The sequence below is a fragment of the Sturnus vulgaris genome, chromosome 5 (assembly GCF_052056855.1).
Source record: "Sturnus vulgaris isolate bStuVul1 chromosome 5, bStuVul1.hap1, whole genome shotgun sequence".
Classification (NCBI taxonomy): domain Eukaryota; kingdom Metazoa; phylum Chordata; class Aves; order Passeriformes; family Sturnidae; genus Sturnus; species Sturnus vulgaris.
Genome location: NC_142247.1, coordinates 41,969,246 through 41,987,740, shown reverse-complemented (window position 1 = coordinate 41,987,740; position 18,495 = coordinate 41,969,246). Strand labels below are relative to the sequence as shown.

At 37.8% G+C, this 18,495-nt stretch overlaps 2 protein-coding genes across 4 annotated transcripts in view; one reads left to right on the top strand and one right to left on the bottom strand.

Moving 5' to 3' along the window:
- The window catches only part of TMEM117 (transmembrane protein 117), a 192,278-nt gene that overhangs the window by 142,329 nt on the left and 31,454 nt on the right, over nucleotides 1-18,495 (bottom strand). For all 3 annotated transcript variants that reach the window (XM_088165566.1, XM_088165565.1, XM_014871126.2), the window contains exon 3: nucleotides 9,950-10,082. In XM_088165566.1, the coding sequence (XP_088021692.1) occupies nucleotides 9,950-10,082 (133 nt within the window). The remainder of the gene's footprint in view (nucleotides 1-9,949; nucleotides 10,083-18,495) is intronic.
- LOC106850079 (P2Y purinoceptor 1-like) lies at nucleotides 10,325-17,775 on the top strand. The gene is made up of 2 exons (XM_014871127.2): nucleotides 10,325-11,879; nucleotides 16,506-17,775. Exons 1-2 carry the CDS (start codon nucleotides 11,810-11,812, stop codon nucleotides 17,525-17,527), a joined length of 1,092 nt encoding a protein of 363 aa, XP_014726613.2. The 5' UTR covers nucleotides 10,325-11,809; the 3' UTR covers nucleotides 17,528-17,775.

Sequence of the window (18,495 nt, the reverse complement as noted above, 5' to 3'; positions counted from 1 at the left end):
AACCAAAACAAAAAAAAAGGAATGGGAGCAATTCTTCGTACACTGTTACTGCACAGTAAATAAAAACATTTGCTTCAAAACCTATAGATAAGTGTAGTAGGGAAATGCTTAAAATGTGTAATGCTGTGAAAAACACTAAAGACATTCTAAGACACTATTTCTTGTTCACATACAAAAGAAAGTGGAGGGCTGCAGTTACTAGCAAGCAAAAGAACACAGGATCATCTAGTGGGTATTCTGACTAAGGAACTCAAGATTTGACACAGAGACCAACAGAGAGAAAAAGAACAGCAATCTGAGTAATCAACTGGAAAAATATAAATAAAGCAAGAAATCCTTTAAGGTCCCGAGTACTTTTGTAGATTAAATTTTTTTTATCAAATCTTAAAAATTTCTCCTCCCTCCACAAATTTACTGTCTTCTTTCCTGTTGGGGGCCTAGTATGAAGGTTTTTCCATACTTAGCATATGAGTATTGCTAAGAGAAGACTAAGGATTCAAGTCCAATTCCATAGTGAAAATACTGCTAGTTTAACTTTAGACTGACTTAGGTATCAGATAAAATAATGCAAGTAGTAGGAATTAGATACAGTTGCTCTACCACCTTACTTTGTGGCCTTTACTATCTGGTAACTATTTCCAATCATGTCATTCACAGAGATTAAAAAACTTGGATATTTTTAACCTTTTTCTCTCACTGGAATATATCCAAGGATTTTCTAGAAACTCAAAAACTGTTTGTAGCTTCCATTTTATAGCCAAAATGTTAGAATTCATAAGCCTCGGTGAAAAAAAACCCAGAAGACTTTCATAAAAGAAAAAAACATATTTTCTAGTTTGGAAAAAGGTAGTCAATTTTTACTTGGCATGAGACATTTATAACTTCATATGTACAAGCACATTTCTTAGTCTGCTGATTTGTAGAGGTATGAACATATTAATGAAGAGGTGTCACCTACAAGTGATATCCTGCTTTAAAAAAAACTGCATTAACCCCAAAGGTTAATCACTAAAGCACTACTTTATTTACATCACACTTAGAGATTCTCTTTAAGAAGACCTAGAAACCAGGCAATTGCTGAAAAATGCAGGTAAAAATTTTTTTAATTGACTATTTTTTTGTTACAGTTGTGTTTTTAGGGTGATTGATGGTTACACCATCAATAAAGCAATAGGGAGACATGCATTATCACTTGCTAAATTCAGACATTTCTAGAAAAATGTCTGTGCAGTTATTTTTCAAGATGACAATAAAATGTGTCATACAAATGCATGTACCTTTGGGAGGGAAGCAATCTTAAATGTTCTAAATAAACTCAAGTCATATTTTCTCTGAAAGCAAACCTAGTTTTCTATTTTCTTCCATTATCCCTCGTACTACTGAACAGTGAAGAAAACAGATACTTCAAATTGCCCTCTCTAGCAAGAGCAGGAGAACTACCAGCACTATGGCCATAATTTGGCAAGAATTATGTCAAATGCTCAATTTAATTCACACAAGCAGTCACCTCCAAGCACAAGGCAGTTGTTGTATCCAGGACTGTCAGAAGGGCAGGGACCATCATCCTGTGTTACCCCACGGGAGCTGAAAGCACAACGTGGGCCAAATTTGTCTGAATCACATCAGCTGCTGCAGCTGCTGCCAGGGGAGACCAAACCCTGCAAAATTTCTTCCTGCACTTTCCAATTCTTTCTCTTCCCTGCCACGGCTTTCATGCTGAGCAGCCTCCATCCCAAGTGCAGCCTCCCCTGCAGCAGCCTAACAGGGCTGGGACACAGGCTGCCTCCCCATCTGCTACCACCACCTACCCTGCTGCTGGCAGCCCTGCTGGGACAGCTGGGCTCTTCTCCCCAGTTCTGCTCTGATGACAGGAAAGAGAATACAGCAGCAGTACCTAGAGCAAGCAAATGGCTCACTAGGGTGGCAGCTGGGCTACAGTATTTTCTATTCCAGGTACTTGGTATCTCCAGGGTTTTCAGCCAAAAGGAAGAAGGATAGAAAGTGTCAAGAAGCCTTTTCTTCTTAAAAACCTGGTTTTTATGTAAGTTTTATTTGATTTCTATTTTTAAAACAGTGTTTATGTCAATGTCCTCCTTTAAGCTAAATGCAAACAAGACAGTAATGAACCAGCTCCTCCTAATGGAAATTAGCAGTAGGTCCTCTCAGAAGATAAACCTCAATTTTAGGTTTCCCTGGCAAAGGAAAAACCTCTTAGAAGGGCAGATTACAGCCCTTTAAAGATTTTCTAGCTCAAGGAGAGATGATCAAAGAAATTATATCCTGTACGAGAAGAAACTATGCTTCACTCAGACCATTCCGAAAGGACTATATCCTAGCAGGCCTCAGGAGGTGTCTTTGGACCTTTTACACAGAGATATTACCCACAGATGTGGCCTTACCTCATGAGTTGCAAACGCAGGGCAACCCACTAACTTGTTCCCCAGATTGTTTTTCTCTTTGGAACTCAATATCTGGGTTAGGGGAAAGTATTTTTCAGTCTTCAGGGGATTCAACTTGTATGTATCATGGGCCAAGAAAATGAGAAATGAATGGAGCAGCAACGCTATAGTTCCTGGAACTATAGTTCCTGAAATGGCAAGAGAGCTGCTGGAGCGGAGCATTTTCACATAATCTGACTGGACAATGCCACAGCAACAAGGTCAGAGTGTGGTTAAGGGAAAACACTCTCAATGTCTACATGTCAATTCAATACAGAGTGGTATGAAATAAGAAAAGTAATGTTGTAGCCGTTACCTGCACCTTAAATTGAGTAGTTTTTTCACTTTAAATTAGCATAATATTAAAAAAAATAAAAAAAAGCAAATACAAAATATAGCGCCATCAATTAACTTTTGCATAAGGTTTAACAACATTGTACTGTGATCAATTTACTTACCTAGTCATTTTCCCCTAGCATTAGAAAGGATTTTTATTTGAATGGAGGAAAGGGGAATCAGTCTATAAAGCCCGAAGACATTCCCACAGTCACATCAGTCTCACTGTGGCAACACCACAGGACAGCTAGGACACAGCCACAGAGCTACTTATCCCTCTGTCCTGGGTTTGAGCAGGACTCCTCGTGTTGGAAAAGATAAGGATTTGACAGGAAGGTCTCACAGATATGTATGTATAACACAAAGATCTTTGAATGTAGAATCTGAAGAAGGAATAGAAATGATAGCAAGTTTTGATACAGAAGAAAAAAATTCCTGAGCCAGTCTTACTGGATAACTAAGAAGGCCAAAGGTATGTTAGTATGTGAGTTGGAAGGGACTTTTATGACTCTGAGCAAAGGATAAATTCACCTCAAACAAAAGATGTTTTTACCAAGCAAAAAGATTTTCACAGGCAAACAAAAATGCTATGGTGCAAGTAGAATGAAAGATTTCAACATTTTCCACTGTGAGAAAACTGAAAAACAACTTTTAGCTTAAACTGCAATACACCAACTTTTTGGCACTGGAAAATAGTAACATGAATATGGTAATATGAGCAGTTATGACAGGCTATAGGTAACAGCAAAGGCATTAATTGGTTGTCATGTTTTAAGATGCTCTGCATTGTAACCACAGCTAGAGATGGCTTCAAACGAACCTACAGCTGTGGCTGAAAAGGCTGTGGGCTGGGCTCTTGTCATCCACGACCCGTGAATTGCTGTGTCATTTGGATATAGTAAACAGCATTTTAAAGAGCTGCCTGGAGCCCTCATTTCGGCTCTTACACCCTCTGGTGATGGACATGCTTTTGTTCCTCCCATCGCAGCCTCCAGCATCGTTTGTATTTGCTGTTCATAGCGTACAGGTCTGGGTGTGCTCAGCACTTGCAGTTCTTCCCTCTGGCATCTCTTATCAGTGACAACCTTCTTGAAACCAGAGTCATTGATTTTGGGAAAAAGGAAAAAAGCTCTTAGAGGAAGGGGGGTTTACAACAGTGCTCTAACTATAATTCTTACCTAAACACTCAGAAGTATCTGAGACTAATTCAATCAGCCCACATGAAAAGTATCTAACTCCCAAGCTGTGTCTTCTGACTGTATATTGATAAAGAACTCCTTCCAAAACTGCTATGTGTCACTTGAAATTCTGTGGTTTGGCCTTTGCCTGTAAGCTATCTAAAAGAGTTTATGGGAAAATAATTTGACCTTGATTTTTTTTTTCTCACTGTTTGGTGTTGTTCACAAATTCCTATTAATTTCAGTCATTCTGTCAAAGTGATTAACATTGCTCTCACCCTGATTGACCAGCATTACGAGAGAGCAAATTATGTCACAGGAGTTTTGGCAGCCTTTGAGACTAACAACCAGCAGGTACTCCTGAGATAGCTTTATTGATAAAACAACTCTTTGGTATCCTGGGATACCATAGATCCCTGGGATCTATGATGATTCTATGCCAATTGTTTTGTGATGTGCAAGACCTCCTTTGCCCTTTCTCTGCAGAGAGTGTGGTTTGGGGAATAAGTTTCTTGGTTGTTAAAAGGTTTGGATTTTCAGAGTAATCATCTTGTAATCACACATAAATTCAGCATTTTCTATTCTTTGCCATTTCCTGGCTCAGAAGAAGGAAAAGCTTGATGAAGTCTACTTCACAGACAACAGAAACAATATGGCAGATTTAGCCAATGGAGAGGTAGTTTTTGACCAGTGGGAGTTAGCTATAAAGGTTGAAACACCATGAACTAGCTTGGAATTTTCAATTACTTTGATTTTCAAGTACTAATCCTGGCTGAAGACGCTTTCCAATCACAGTGACTTGGAAAATATGGTTTCTATTGCTGCTGTGATCTCACTAGACACCTGTACCTTAGGATCCCAGCTGGGAGGACAACCTGCAATAAAAAGGCAAACTTGAAAACCTCTTACAGATTGCATTCTTACAGCAATATTTTGTATCTGTAATTTGTATATAACCATAATAAACTTTTTGCCTCTATACACTTTCACATAATGCAAACCTGTCACAGTTTATTCTGTTTAGAAGCTATAAACATTCTAAGGGAGTTCCTGTTTTCCACGTACATTTTGAGAATGAATTACCAAAGTATTAATATCTGAGAACAGCATAGAGGTCTTAAAGATTTGGGACCTTTTCTTCCAGCAGTTCACAAAAGCTTGACGTTTCTAAAGCTCACAGTATAACACTATAATCTTTGCCAAATAATAAACATGACTACGGTATAAATACACAGCTACACCAAATATACACAAAGGATACATCAACATAAAGCCCACAAAACATATGGCCAGGTAGATACAGCTATGAAATTATACAGGAGGCCTAATACAGATCCACTGTGGGCCTCACAGTTCTGTAGAAAAGTAAGCGTGGTTAGGAAAACAAAGTCTTTTTTGTCCCTAAATCTTGCTCTAAAATTATGCTAATGATGATTAATCTTTTACTCTAATGAGCGATCAAACAAACTAAAGCACAGAATCCTGAACAACATGTAGCTTTAAAGCTTTGAGTAAATACACATTTTCAGGGACACAATAATCTGTATCTTGGGGAAAAAGGAAAAGGAGTAGTAACTAATTCGGATAAGGGTAAAGTATTTAATAGAAAGCTATTATTAGCTTTTAAATATATAAATAGCTGTTTCCTTGTTAGAGCTTGTTAAACAAAATGCAAGCCCTTTTTACAGGCATTTGTCAGCTACAGATTGTAATTGGGTGCAAATTCACTAAATCACTCTAACTAAAATGAATTAAAGTTGCATTTTTATTCCTAAGGAATTTCTTCAAGTAATGTAAACTGTATTGAAATTTCACACTTTTTCTGCAAAATAAATGAACAGTAAGAGAAGATAAAACTACACCAAAAGAGATGTACTCTCCCCTAGTGCTCAACAAGAATAACCAAAACCTTTGACTGCAAATGTAATAAATTCACACCAAACCCTCTCCTGACACATGCAACACGAAAAGAAGACAATCCCAGCAATTTGTATTATGGCTACAGTAACGTGACAATTTGCAGCTAAAGAGAAAATAGGTTTGTGACTGTTATTTCAACGACACTTTACAGTGTTGAATAATAAGGCACCTGAACATCCTTCAGACCACTGAAAATCTCTTCATCTAAGACAAGACAGCTGACATTTGTGAGACAAGCAGTCACAACTTTGATTTTTGGATATCATATGAAAAATACATCAGTGTTGTAATGTTAAACATCAAAGCATTATTTACTGATGCGGGTTCCCAAAGGAGAAAACGGATTTCCTTTTGGCAAAACAGTCTCAAAGCAACAGAGGTGGGAAGACTTCTATGTGTGTAGGTACAGACTTGGAATACCTCAGTATGTCAAGGCCACAAAAGTCACATATAAATGACAAAAATATGGGACAGTCCCTAGAAAGCTCCAGACCTGGAATTCTTTTAAAGAAAGAGACAATAAATAAAGGGCTCTGAATTTGCTTGTGGCACAGAAAAACACAGAAAAAAAGTTTGATAGCAAGGATTCCCATATACTTTCACGAGATTTAGCTTCTTAAACTGTGCCCTTTGCTGCCACCACGTGGTTTTGCCGCAAGACACTTTTTGATACAGAAAAATAAAAGTTTTTTCCTTTCATTTATATTTCAAATACAGCCTTAAGTAAATAAGCCGTGTCGTTTATCTGTTACACAACTCAAAATCACTGCTTAATTCCAAAATTATAAATGACCTAAGATAACAAATAAATACCTCACTTTTTAAAGAAGTATTCAATGGTATTTTGGTAGCAGATATAGTCATCAGATACTCAGTTCTGACTGCAAGAACAGTGACCTTATGTATAATGGATCAGTGCCCTACACTGTGGAGTACCTAAAAGGAAACATCACTGAAAAAAAAATAGTGACTTTAAATTTTAAAAGACACATTCCAATCTGTCACAAAATTTTTATTTCAAATAGTTACACTTTCACCCAGCAGGCAGCTGTATAATATATATTCAAATACCAGAAACTTGTTCATATAATTATAGAATTGTTAACATTGGAAAAGACCTCCATGATCATCAAATCCAACTCTTAACTGAGAACCAGTGTATTTACCACTATTTAGCCATATCCCCAAGAGCCACATGTCTTTTGAACACTTCCAGAGACTGTGATTCCACCACTTCCCTGGACGGTCTGTTTCAGTGCTCAACAATTCTTTCTGTGAAGTCCATTCTCCTAATATCCAATACACACCACCCTGGCACAGTTTGGGGCCATTCCCTCTCATCCTGTCAGTAGATGCCTGGGAGAAAAGATGGACACCCCATCTCGCTACTGCTTCCTTTCAGGTCATTGCAGATGCTGTCTGCGTCTCCCCTAAGTCTCCTTTATTCCAGGCTAAAACACCCCAGCACCCTCAGCCACTTCTCTTATGACTCACTCTCCAGACCCTTCACCAGCCTCATTGCCCTTCTCTGGCCATGCTTCAGCACCTCAATGTCTTTCTTGTAGTGAGGGGCCCAAAACTGAACACAAAATCCACCTTGTGCTCTTCCTTGTACAGTCCCTACTGCTACATTTTTTTAAGTGATTTATTCACACTTTTTAGGTATGCTGCACTAAGACACAAAAAAACCCAATTTTGGCAACTGTAAAATATACCTTTTTTAGATATGGTTACATGACAGAGCTTTCAATCACAGGTTTCTCAAGTCCTCAAAGGGGCTTTTGCTGTAATCAACAATGCAGGCATAATGTAGGATGTATGACTTCCTACTTGTGTGCCAGAAAGGAATTTTCATTGATGAGACCAAACATCTGACATAAAGAAACTTTTCAGAATCCCTCTGGTGCCAGCACCCAAGGAAAGGTGATCTAGAGACATTGCAAGGAGAAAACAAAAAAAAAAGCAGAAAAAAAGAATGTTTTTCACTTAGTCTTGTAGAAAGGAAGGCTTTCATAGCCCATGTATTGAAAGATGTATAATGTGGGATGCCTGTGTTTCCTAGAAGCCCACAGGCTCAAAGGTCAGTTTCCCTCCACAAACACCATAACCTTCATGCAGGCGAACTCTGACCTTCATCCTGGAAACCGTCTCTGTGGTGACAGTCATTTCAGTAAGGCAATGTGGTAAAAGATATAGACAGAGCTGTTCTTTTGCACAGAAGTACAAACCATGAAGCAAATAGCTTTCATTTACTCAGGAAAAAATAACGCACTCCTTGAAACATTTCATTAAGGCAACATGGAGCAGTTGGTTTTGATGATGCTCACTGTAGAAACCCTCTTTTCAAAAGTACTACAGATTGTTCTACCCCTGCTTTGAGAGGACTGATCCAAGAGCTCTCCCAAGTTTTACTGATGATTTAGGTTCTGTTGTTTGAGACTGAAACTGTTTGTTCCATATCCTTTCCTGCTGGAATGGAGAGACAACATGTCTGTAACAAGCACTCGGCCAACTTTGGAAAAAAGCTGTGCAATTCCATGAGCACACTATGGTGAACCTCCCAAAAGAATCACAACAAATCCAGAGCTGGGGCATAAGCTCGAGGGAAGGAGAGGCTTCACCCTACAAGATGCAAGAGGGTTTGTCTGACACAGCTATTTTAGTACTAGGGTGTGCCTATTTCCATGGATGTGGATGCTGAGAGCCACACAATCTCTTCAGTGCAGCTAATGGAAGCTTGTAACAGATACAGGAAGCAGAAATGTGGACAAGGACAAATTAAATCTGACTTCCAGACAAGAGTCTGGCTTTCAAAATTCTTAATGCTTTGTCTAACAGCTAGGTGGTTTTAGTTTATGGAACATTAGGAATATCAAATATAAATCTTAACATAAAACCAATAATAGTATGACTACGTAAATAGGGAAGCCAGAAACCTGCAATGCTCCCTGCTTCCTCATCCTAATTATCCCACCTGTTATTGAGCACCTATTCATATTTACCATGTCATTACTGTGATCGTTTCATAGAACAGTCGATGAGTCTGCTGCTTTACCTGCCTGGCTCAAACCAATACATTTGGTCTTCATGTCATAATCTCATGATTATCCCAGTTGGTCTGAGCTTATGTTCATTCAGCCTCCTACTCACCTTTTTCTTTATGTCATATTGTTTACAGGACTTTGAACACTGCACGTTTTTGTTGACATGCTTAAGATCTGCAACACAGCACACCACTGCCCATTAAATTGCTCATCATCTGTCTGTTCATATGGCTCTGATATTCTGAGCAATTTAATTCTGAGGAATTTAATTATTTGCATTGTTCTTCAACTCATAAATACTTTGGATTTCTTATTTCTTGCTGGGAAGTCTTTAGATGCTCTACCTTGCCTTTCATAAACAACATTGCTGCAGGACTTTTGTCCAATGAATTCATTTTGTATATATCAGATGACTAGTAATAGAGGATTTCTCAGGAAAATCAACACATGAAAGTGGCGTTAATTTTGAGATAATAGGAGAAAGCAGGTCTTAAGATAGAAAATTAATATCAAGATCTCAATTTAAAATAAATCTATATATAATAGATGGCTGTTGTTCCTTCAGCCAAACAAAATTTTGCTGTCAGAGCACCTTATGGGAAAAAAAAAGTTAAGAATATTCTAAACACACTGGATCAGCAAATATTATTGTACACAAGCAAAACAGAACTGTACTACCCATTTAATACCTATGAGCTTCCTCAAATTTAGATGCTTCAATTACTTTTAACTCTGAACTTCCTCCCCAGGCACAATAGTAATGCTTAATCTTATAAACCACTCAGCTGTAATTTCTAATCAGTTTAGCTATAATTAAAAAAAAAAATAAAAATATAATGGTCATTACTACCATGATTTAACAGTTGCTAACATTAGTCTGGAACTCCATTTTTTATAACTAATATTTTTATCCTCTTGCTAACTAACCAGTTAAATTACTATTCCACCTAAATTCAGAAAGCAGAGGAATTAAAAAGTTTACAGTAAAGTATATTCTAGAGCAAAATAGACAAAAATAAACTCTGGAACCTACCTCATATTCCCTGCCATAATGAGGAACAGGTTATAAATGTGAGAAAATATGAAAAGGAAGAGGATGGTACTGAAGAACATTGTCATCCAAGACCCATGGTCCTCTCGAAACATTTTCAGACGGAGCAACTGACCTATGGTACAAAAATTATGAGAAGTATTTTAGTCAGCCAGTAAATACATGTTTACATAGTAATAAAACCAAAATATAGTACTAAACTGTATTTCTTCCTACATCCAAATATTCCACCGTGTGTGAAGAGGACAGACACAGCATCATGCAGACGAACTACTCTTCTGCAGTTCAGCATGAACAGATATTATTGCTACAAAATTACAAATTACTTGCAATCCAAAAGGAGTAAAAAATGCAATAATAAGGTATTATTAGCAATATTTTTAAGAGATGATGAGAAAGACCACAGGCCATAACAATGCATTTCAAACGCTAAAAAAGGTTAGTGATTCATACATAATTTTCCTTTTTCCTGTCAAAGACAGCTTTTCATTTCTAAGACAGTGTGAAATATTTGAGGTACGTCCACTGACATATTATTTACTTCCCTAACCTCATTTGGAAATCAAATTATGAGTCTGATTAGAATCTTATACTGTATGTTTTTCTTAGACTTAATCACTTTAATTATATGATAGGGTATTATACTTTATTCTGCAAAGCATATCTTTTTTCAAAGAATACTGGTGTGTCTTGCCACTTGAAAAGAAGCTCTGCTTACTCTCACCACTGGTGTTAGGAGAAACCTCTGATATTTTTGATGAAAACATATTTTTCCTGAGCTAGCTTTTCTTCTCTGTCATCTCTTACCTTTAGAGAATTGTTTAGAATATTGAAAACTTCGCCAGCACAAGAGATGGGAATTTGCTTTTGCAAAGCTGAGAGTGCCACAGCAGAAGCCAAGAGGGAGTAAAGGAAGACAATGGATAATTCAAGCAGCAAGGTGAAGGACAGCATCTAACAAGGAGACAGTGCAGCCTGGTGCTAGAAGATGTCATAACAGGGAGAACAGAAGTAATATGAGGAGCTGGACAGGAAGTGTCAAGAGAAGTGATATAGCAGACTGAGAAGTGAAATGATCTGAGATGGAGGCAATTTCTCTGAGCTGGTTGTTGAACTACCAAGTCCACATTTAGCATTGATTAGAGCTGGACACAAGGGGAAGCTGTTTGAAAATTTGAAGTGCTCATTTAGGCAGACATGAAGATCCCAGGACTGATGTTTTCTGCTGAAGATGGAGATGCAGGTCTGGGGGAAGAAGACTTGAAGACCTGGAGCAGACATGGGCTATGGGCTGAATAGGTAGGATGTGAGCTCTGGATTAAGCACTGGAGGATGAGAGCTCTTTGACAAAGCTGAGACTTGAGGATGATGTGGGAACCATGAGGCAGGAGAAGTGACAGGTGTGTATAGGGTGGCTGAATGAAGCTCTACAATGGGGCAAGAGCAACACAGGTCCACAGACCAGTCCAGCAGTAGGGCAGCAACAAGGATTCTGTGAGTGAAGAAAGGTGAGGAAAGGGGAAGTGCAAATACACATATACCTGCCCCAAGCTCCTGTACTCTTCTATGCTTTCCCTGCTGGAAAGCATGACAGCCCCAGGCCTAGCTAGACTGAGGATGTCCCATAAGTCTGTCCTTCCCTAAAGAGCAAGCAGAGGCTGCTATGGCAATAGCATATTATCCTGACTTACTGAGAGGAGGGGCCTAATGATAAAAGATACTTCCCTTGCAGTTTGATACCTACTCTCTGAACAGCTGCCATTGCATGTGGAATATTACCAACACCTTGGATAATAAGCAGTATTCACAAAATAGAGTTGTGACTTCAGGAGGTCCAGATTAATGGAGAGAAAAAACACAGCCTGGAATCTAGACTTCTGGAAAACAGATAACTCCAACTTTTCTAAAACAGGTAAGAGAAAGATTTAATAAATATTCATTGTACCTGTACTCCCCAAAGCAATGCTTTTTCCTATGTAGTTAATATACAGTGATTAATACCTACAAATATGTGTAAATGTTATATTCTTACAAGAATATTTTCATAAACACTGTCTTCAGTAGGCAAATTCTTCCACTTTCAACTTTCCTTCTACTTAGCATGTGTTTGCCATACAGGACTCAATTAACTCTCAAGCAGGGTTCATGAACATAATTTTTGAAAGAAAGAAACAGTACTTTAATCACAATACTGATATATAAAAATGAAAGGAATTTGATATTAGCACAATCTTCTTACCTAACTGCATACAAATGCTGCAGATATTACTTATTGTTCCCAGTATATATAATACGCTAAACGCAGTTAAACTAAAATTTGTTAAATGATCCACCTAATGCTCACATTGCTTTATATATCCTTTCATATCAATTCAGTTGAAATAAAAATGGATTGTATCAGATGATTACCTAACAGGTAAGTTGTTAAAGTAAAAATTGCAAATAATGTTTGTTATTTTTTTATAACAAGACCTAGGACTCTGTATAATGCTTTTTTTTCCTAATAGAATGAGCTAAAAGGTTACATTTTGAAAGCACACATTACAGAAATATTATGGAGTATGAATGGTCAGAAATTTGGAAAACCTATCTAGTAACTGGAATAGCTTAAAATACAATTCCAAACAGCCCAACAAAATTCTCAGAGCAATTCCAGAAAAATAAAACAGTTCATGTAAAATTAGGGCTTTTACTATAAAGAATAGCAAACAAAAAGTAGCAAAGGGCAAAGAGAGTAGATGAGGGATAATATTGCACAAAATAAGCTTTTGACTTGTCTAAACTTTCTTTTTTGTTGTTTTTTTTACTTCAGGAAAAATTAGTTGCTTATTATGAACTTGTTAAAAATGTAAAATAAACCCTGACAGGTATGACAGAGAAGAACATGGTTATTAGGATATATTTACACATAAAAATTATATACTTTAAAAATCCCAAATAAATGTGTTAAGCCTAACTGACCTTTGCAAATGCAAGTTAAATGCCATATGAATGACCACCTGTTATAAACTGTGAATTAACTATATACAAAAATCAATCAAGATTCTCCTATCATAGTGTTTCCTAGCTCCACCAGAAGTTTCCTCAAAACGTAATTTTTTACTGGAAACAAGTCTTTTATCTGCTCCAAGGCTTTGGAGACCACATCAGTGGTACTAAGTGAACACAGGGTAGAAGAGCATTTAGGGTCCTGCAACAAACCAGGCAGTAACCAACCAGGATTTTTTTCAGTCCAAGAGAAAAGACAACTCAATAGGCAGATACAAAAAATCAAGTCAAACAGGTCACTTTTTAAAAACTAAAGTTTGTCTAGTATATTTAGATCCATAGCCCATAAGATGGTTGCACTCATTAAATTGCAGAAGCAGAACCAAGAAAAACAGCAAGTTCTTACCTATGCATTTAGCATGCTTTCTTGTCTTAATTATGAGTGATGGAAACCATAAGCTTCAACCATTTCCCGAACACATCTGTAATATTTTTATACTAAGCTCTTCATTGAATCAGATGTACTCCTTTAATTCTGGGCATGCCATCAAGGGATTGCTCTTTCTGCCCACTTAGTGCTCAAGGTCATCTTCATCAATGACTGAAACTGTTCAACTGAAAAATTAACCTCAATAAATGGGAAGTATTTTTTAACCTTGAAAACCAGTTCTACTTTCATAAAAGTTTGGCTGGTCTGGTTTTAGACAGCACGACCAACATATGCACATTATAACGCCATGGTGCTGCTGCTTATTCCACCCCAATATGCATATGTGTGTCTGCTCGCTTTGCTTAAGAATACATGGACTTAGAAGTGAATGCTGTAATGTTCAGAAAAAGAAAGTTTTCTTAAAATACAGATGCAAAATTTTGGATTCAAAATGTACTAGTCATATCCTGTAACTTGAGTGATTCTGTTGGAGCTAAGACAGAAGATTTGCTATTGTCTGATGTAAAAAAATGTCACTTCTGAAAAATTATTACAGCACATATCTTCTGGACATCAGGGTAGCTCCAATGGCTTCAGCATAGAGCAGGGCATGCTGCCTGTCTTCCTGTATGCAGTCAGACTGCATCCTTGATCGCATAAGGACTTAAGTTCTTCTGATGGAAGACCAGGAGATCCCGGAATAGCACCAAGCTGGGGGTCAGACGCCTTGTGTTTTCCTCTTGCTTATTAAGTTAACTCAGGAAAAGTTCTTTTTATCTCTGCACCTGCTCCTCTGTGTCCACCTTGTAAGTCACTAATTTCAATTGCAAAGCACAGTTTCAAGAATCTAGTCTTATTTATGGTCTCTAAGCTCTACTACAATACAAAGAATTAACAGGAGACAGGAAAAACATTTTAGAAAATTCAGATAGGACTCCCAAGTCAGGCATGGGGGAAATAACCTACACAAACAGACATTTTTTCTAATGACTCTCTGAGCTCCAAATGCACTTTACACAGCTGGGCAGCTCCATCTCCTCCAGCTACAAAACCAACTTCATACAGCTCAGCCCTGAGTGCAGCCCAGTAAACCGAAGGTGATGAAGGAGATAGGGGATTTGTTTTGTTCAAGTCTGTGACTGCCCTAACACAGTTGTAAGGCTGCACATCCAGACTTTATCCGCCCAACTTAGAGCAAAGCAGAGCAGGTGGCACAGCTGTTGGCCTCCCTCTATTTAGACCTACCTACAGCCCTTGGCCAGAAGCTTAATAAGATCAGGAACCTGGCATTATAATTCCCTTGTGCAGCTATGGCCATACTGTTTGTAGCCAGTTAGGACTTATTTATACCATAAACACAACTTGGAATCAAGTGTCTGGTGCCTTCATATATAAGTACTGAAAAGGAAGGCAGAGAGGTAGGAAATGCCATTTAATTCCAAGAACACACAAACTCTAGCCAAGAGGATTTTAAGAAAATATAAATTTCCTATACCTATTCAAACTACTTTTAATTGAACATACCATGAGAAAATGTTACTTAGCTATGTTTCATATTTTTAAGAATTTACAGGGATATCTTATAAATTTCAGTGGAAGAAAATAATTACACAGTTTGCATAATTTTTTATATTCACAAAGGCTAAGGAGCAGGGAACGTATAGCTACCTTAGGTTAAAGTCCAGTGCTTCAATACTTGAAAAAATAAATTTATAGAACGAACACTCCCCACCTGTGAAATGCATTGAGTAGAACAGATGGTTTTCTATCTACATAATTTCCTGAAAGTCATTTGACTGCCTTTGTTGCTCAGCTTCTAGAGAAACCACTTTCCTTCCTTAGTTTTGTTGAGTACAGTCTAAGCCAGCTTTTTGTCAGCTAACTGAATGGACTATAAATTTGCAAAGCACAATAATGCAGTCTTTATTTAGGAGGTCTTCACTGCAGCTTCTGTTTGTTATATGTTGATCCATGTATGTGAACATGCCTTTGGAAAAGTCTTATTGTATTAAACTTGACATGAAAGCAAAGAATTACATTAGGAAAAAAAACATTATTGCCAACTTAATCGTTGAAAATGTTTCAAAATTTTCAATGAACCAATAACTATCTGAAAAGGTCCTTTCTTCCACTCAAAGTGTGGCCTGTAGTGATGAAAATTTTATTCTGTCATCCTAGCAAGCACTGTAGTGTACTCTGATCTACAAATTGCTGTTTGGATGATCCTCATACAAAGCTTCTACTTGGACAGGCCTCACAGTTTGGCATCGTTTGGAAATTTTCTAGAAACACAGCAAACTGCAATTGGTGACAGCTCATTCTGACAGAATATTCCAGCCTTTGGTTTTATTAGGAGTAAAAAAATCATTAGAATTAAGCATAAGACTTTATAAGCATTAAAAATGTGCTTTGAAAATATACTACAGATCTATATTCCACGTATTCCATAATGGGAATTGATACAAAGTAGGCCGTGAAGTTAGACAAAAAGAATATTCTCTAACCCTACCAAAGCACAATCTTAATCCTGGGACAAATATTTACAGAAGAAAATCAACAAAAAGGGTCAAAACAAGCACCTTGTCTAGCACTTTAGATTGAAAACCTTCATCTTGATGCTGTTTTCTTGATCTCAGCCACAGCTCACTGCACAGCTGCCCACATGAAACTTGCCCCTAGGCCCCATATGGATGCTCAAGGCAACCAAAGCAATGATGGAATGAGCATGGGCAATCACTGGCCTCCCGTCACCTCTTCTGCTTTTTCCAAAGATAGATACAAACACATTAGTGGCCAAGGGACACTACTCCCACTTGAAAATGTACACTTTTTTCCTCACATCCATCATACACTACAGTAAATAGTAGAGAGGAAAGTATATAAAGCTTTGCATATAAGCTCATGAAGATCTGCTTGTGTGGGTGTTGTAGAGTAAGCTGTGTTACCTACTTGGAGTTTACATTTTTTTCAGATAGAGAAGAGAGTTTGTATATTATACTATGTTCTGAACTCTTTTACTAGTTCAAACACTGAATTCAACTTATTATTTTTGAATTTTAAATGCAATGTATCCAACTCAATTTTTATTTTAAAGGCTGTTGGTCTTTCTTTTCCCTTCAGGTGTATTCCATGGACAGACGATGAATGGCACATGCATTACTTTCATTTGCAACAGAAATCCTAATCTGGAGTGGTACTGTTATTTGCTGATTCTGGTTTGCCTTTTCACTTTATTAACAGGATTCCTAGGCAACATACTTGCACTACGACATTATGTTTACTGCATGAAGACATGGACTACCAATACCATATTTCTCTTTAATTTGGCACTGTGTGACTTTACTTGGACTCTCATGGCACCTTTTTCAGTATATTATAATATCCAGAAGTTTGCTGTCTATTTCAGTCAACTGTTTTATCAGATCATAGAACTATTTTTTAGTATTAATATCTACGGAAGTGTGTATTTCCTGACACTCATCAGTTTTGACAGATACATAGGTGCTGTTCATCCCATCAGTTCATTGACATGGTGGGACAAAGAAAAGGCTGTGTTCTGCACCGTTGGGGTATGGATCTTCATAGCAATTGCATCGCTGCCTGAGGTGTACTGCACAGTTGCAGCTAGAAGACAGCACAACATCATAAATTACCTGGATAGCACCCAACAACCACTACAATTTGCCACGCCATTCACATTCTCCAAAATTGTATTGAGATTCCTAATTCCAGTCACAGTCATCTTTACATGCTATATGTTGACTCTGAGAGCATTACTACAATTCAGTAAACGTCAGCAAAGAAGGAACAGACTTGTTAGGCCTCTGTTACTGATTTCAGCTGCGATGATTGTGTTCGCTGTTTCTGTCATACCTTACCATGTTATGATGATGGTGATACTAATTTACAGAATTAATTGTCAACCACCCTGTGGGAATATAAGCACATTAAGTGTCATTTACAAAGTCACAAAGATCACCTGCGGCATCAACAGTTGCCTTGACCCAATCATTTTTACAATCGCAAATAAGACATTCTGTCAAAGAATTAGAAGTATAAAATGTCATCCCAAATGCCAGTACTCATGTTGTCTGACAGGAAGGGTAAGGGACATCATTCTGTCCCTGAGAACAATGACTTAAACACCAGTCTACAAAGAATTGCATCTCCAACTGCTCTTTCGGCTTTGTGTCACCAGACTCATTTCATATTTGGTCTCCCATATAGTACAGATATCTCTTGAATAAGCAAGAATACACAGAAATGTAGAGTAAGATTTAACATGACAAGAAACACTAGCAGCTCCTAGCTTAACAGAATTGGCATTTTAAATATTGTTGTCATATCCTAATTTATTGTGAAACAATACTTCTATCTGTATGTACATGCAACATGGAATAAAAAATGATGAAAAGTTCTAAGTAGCATCTTTAATTCTGGGCGAGAAAAATACAGCCAGATTAAGAGCAGTGTTGAGAAGACTCCTTTTAGTTACTGTTAATTATTTCTTCATCTGTTTGTAAGTGCTTCTGTGATTGTGATTGTGCAATTAATAACTGCCAGAATGCTTACAGCTGAACTGCTTGAGCATATGCAGAGAGGCTTTCTACAAGTACTTCATTTTAATGCTGCTTGCAATAGAATTCCAGCGGCAGTGGGACCTCATTAACCCAGGAAAGTGCAGCACATTTCCAAAAACAAACAAACAAAAAATAAATAAAGTCCCTGAGGATAGTCAGAGCCACAGTGAATCTGCTCATGAAATAAACAGGCATGGATTAGAGAGCTGTGCTAAGTCTTCTCCCAGGCAGCAGGGGCTCCCCCAACATCGGGCAACTACAGCTGTTTCTTATTAGTGCTCTGCTTCAGGGGAGCCCCTGTTCTGCCTTGAACTCTGAACTTCTCTACAGGGAGAAGTCTGCACCGAAAAAGCTCTGAAATAGAAAGGCGGCTGAGCTGCAAGAAGGGTAAGAGATGCCACTACTCAGAATGCTTCTTCTCTTGTTCTTTTGGGGTCTTAGCATCACAGTTTCAGGACAGTCCAAGATAATTAGACTACAATACATTTTAGTCATTCAACCAGCACAACAGTCATCAGAACATCCACCTT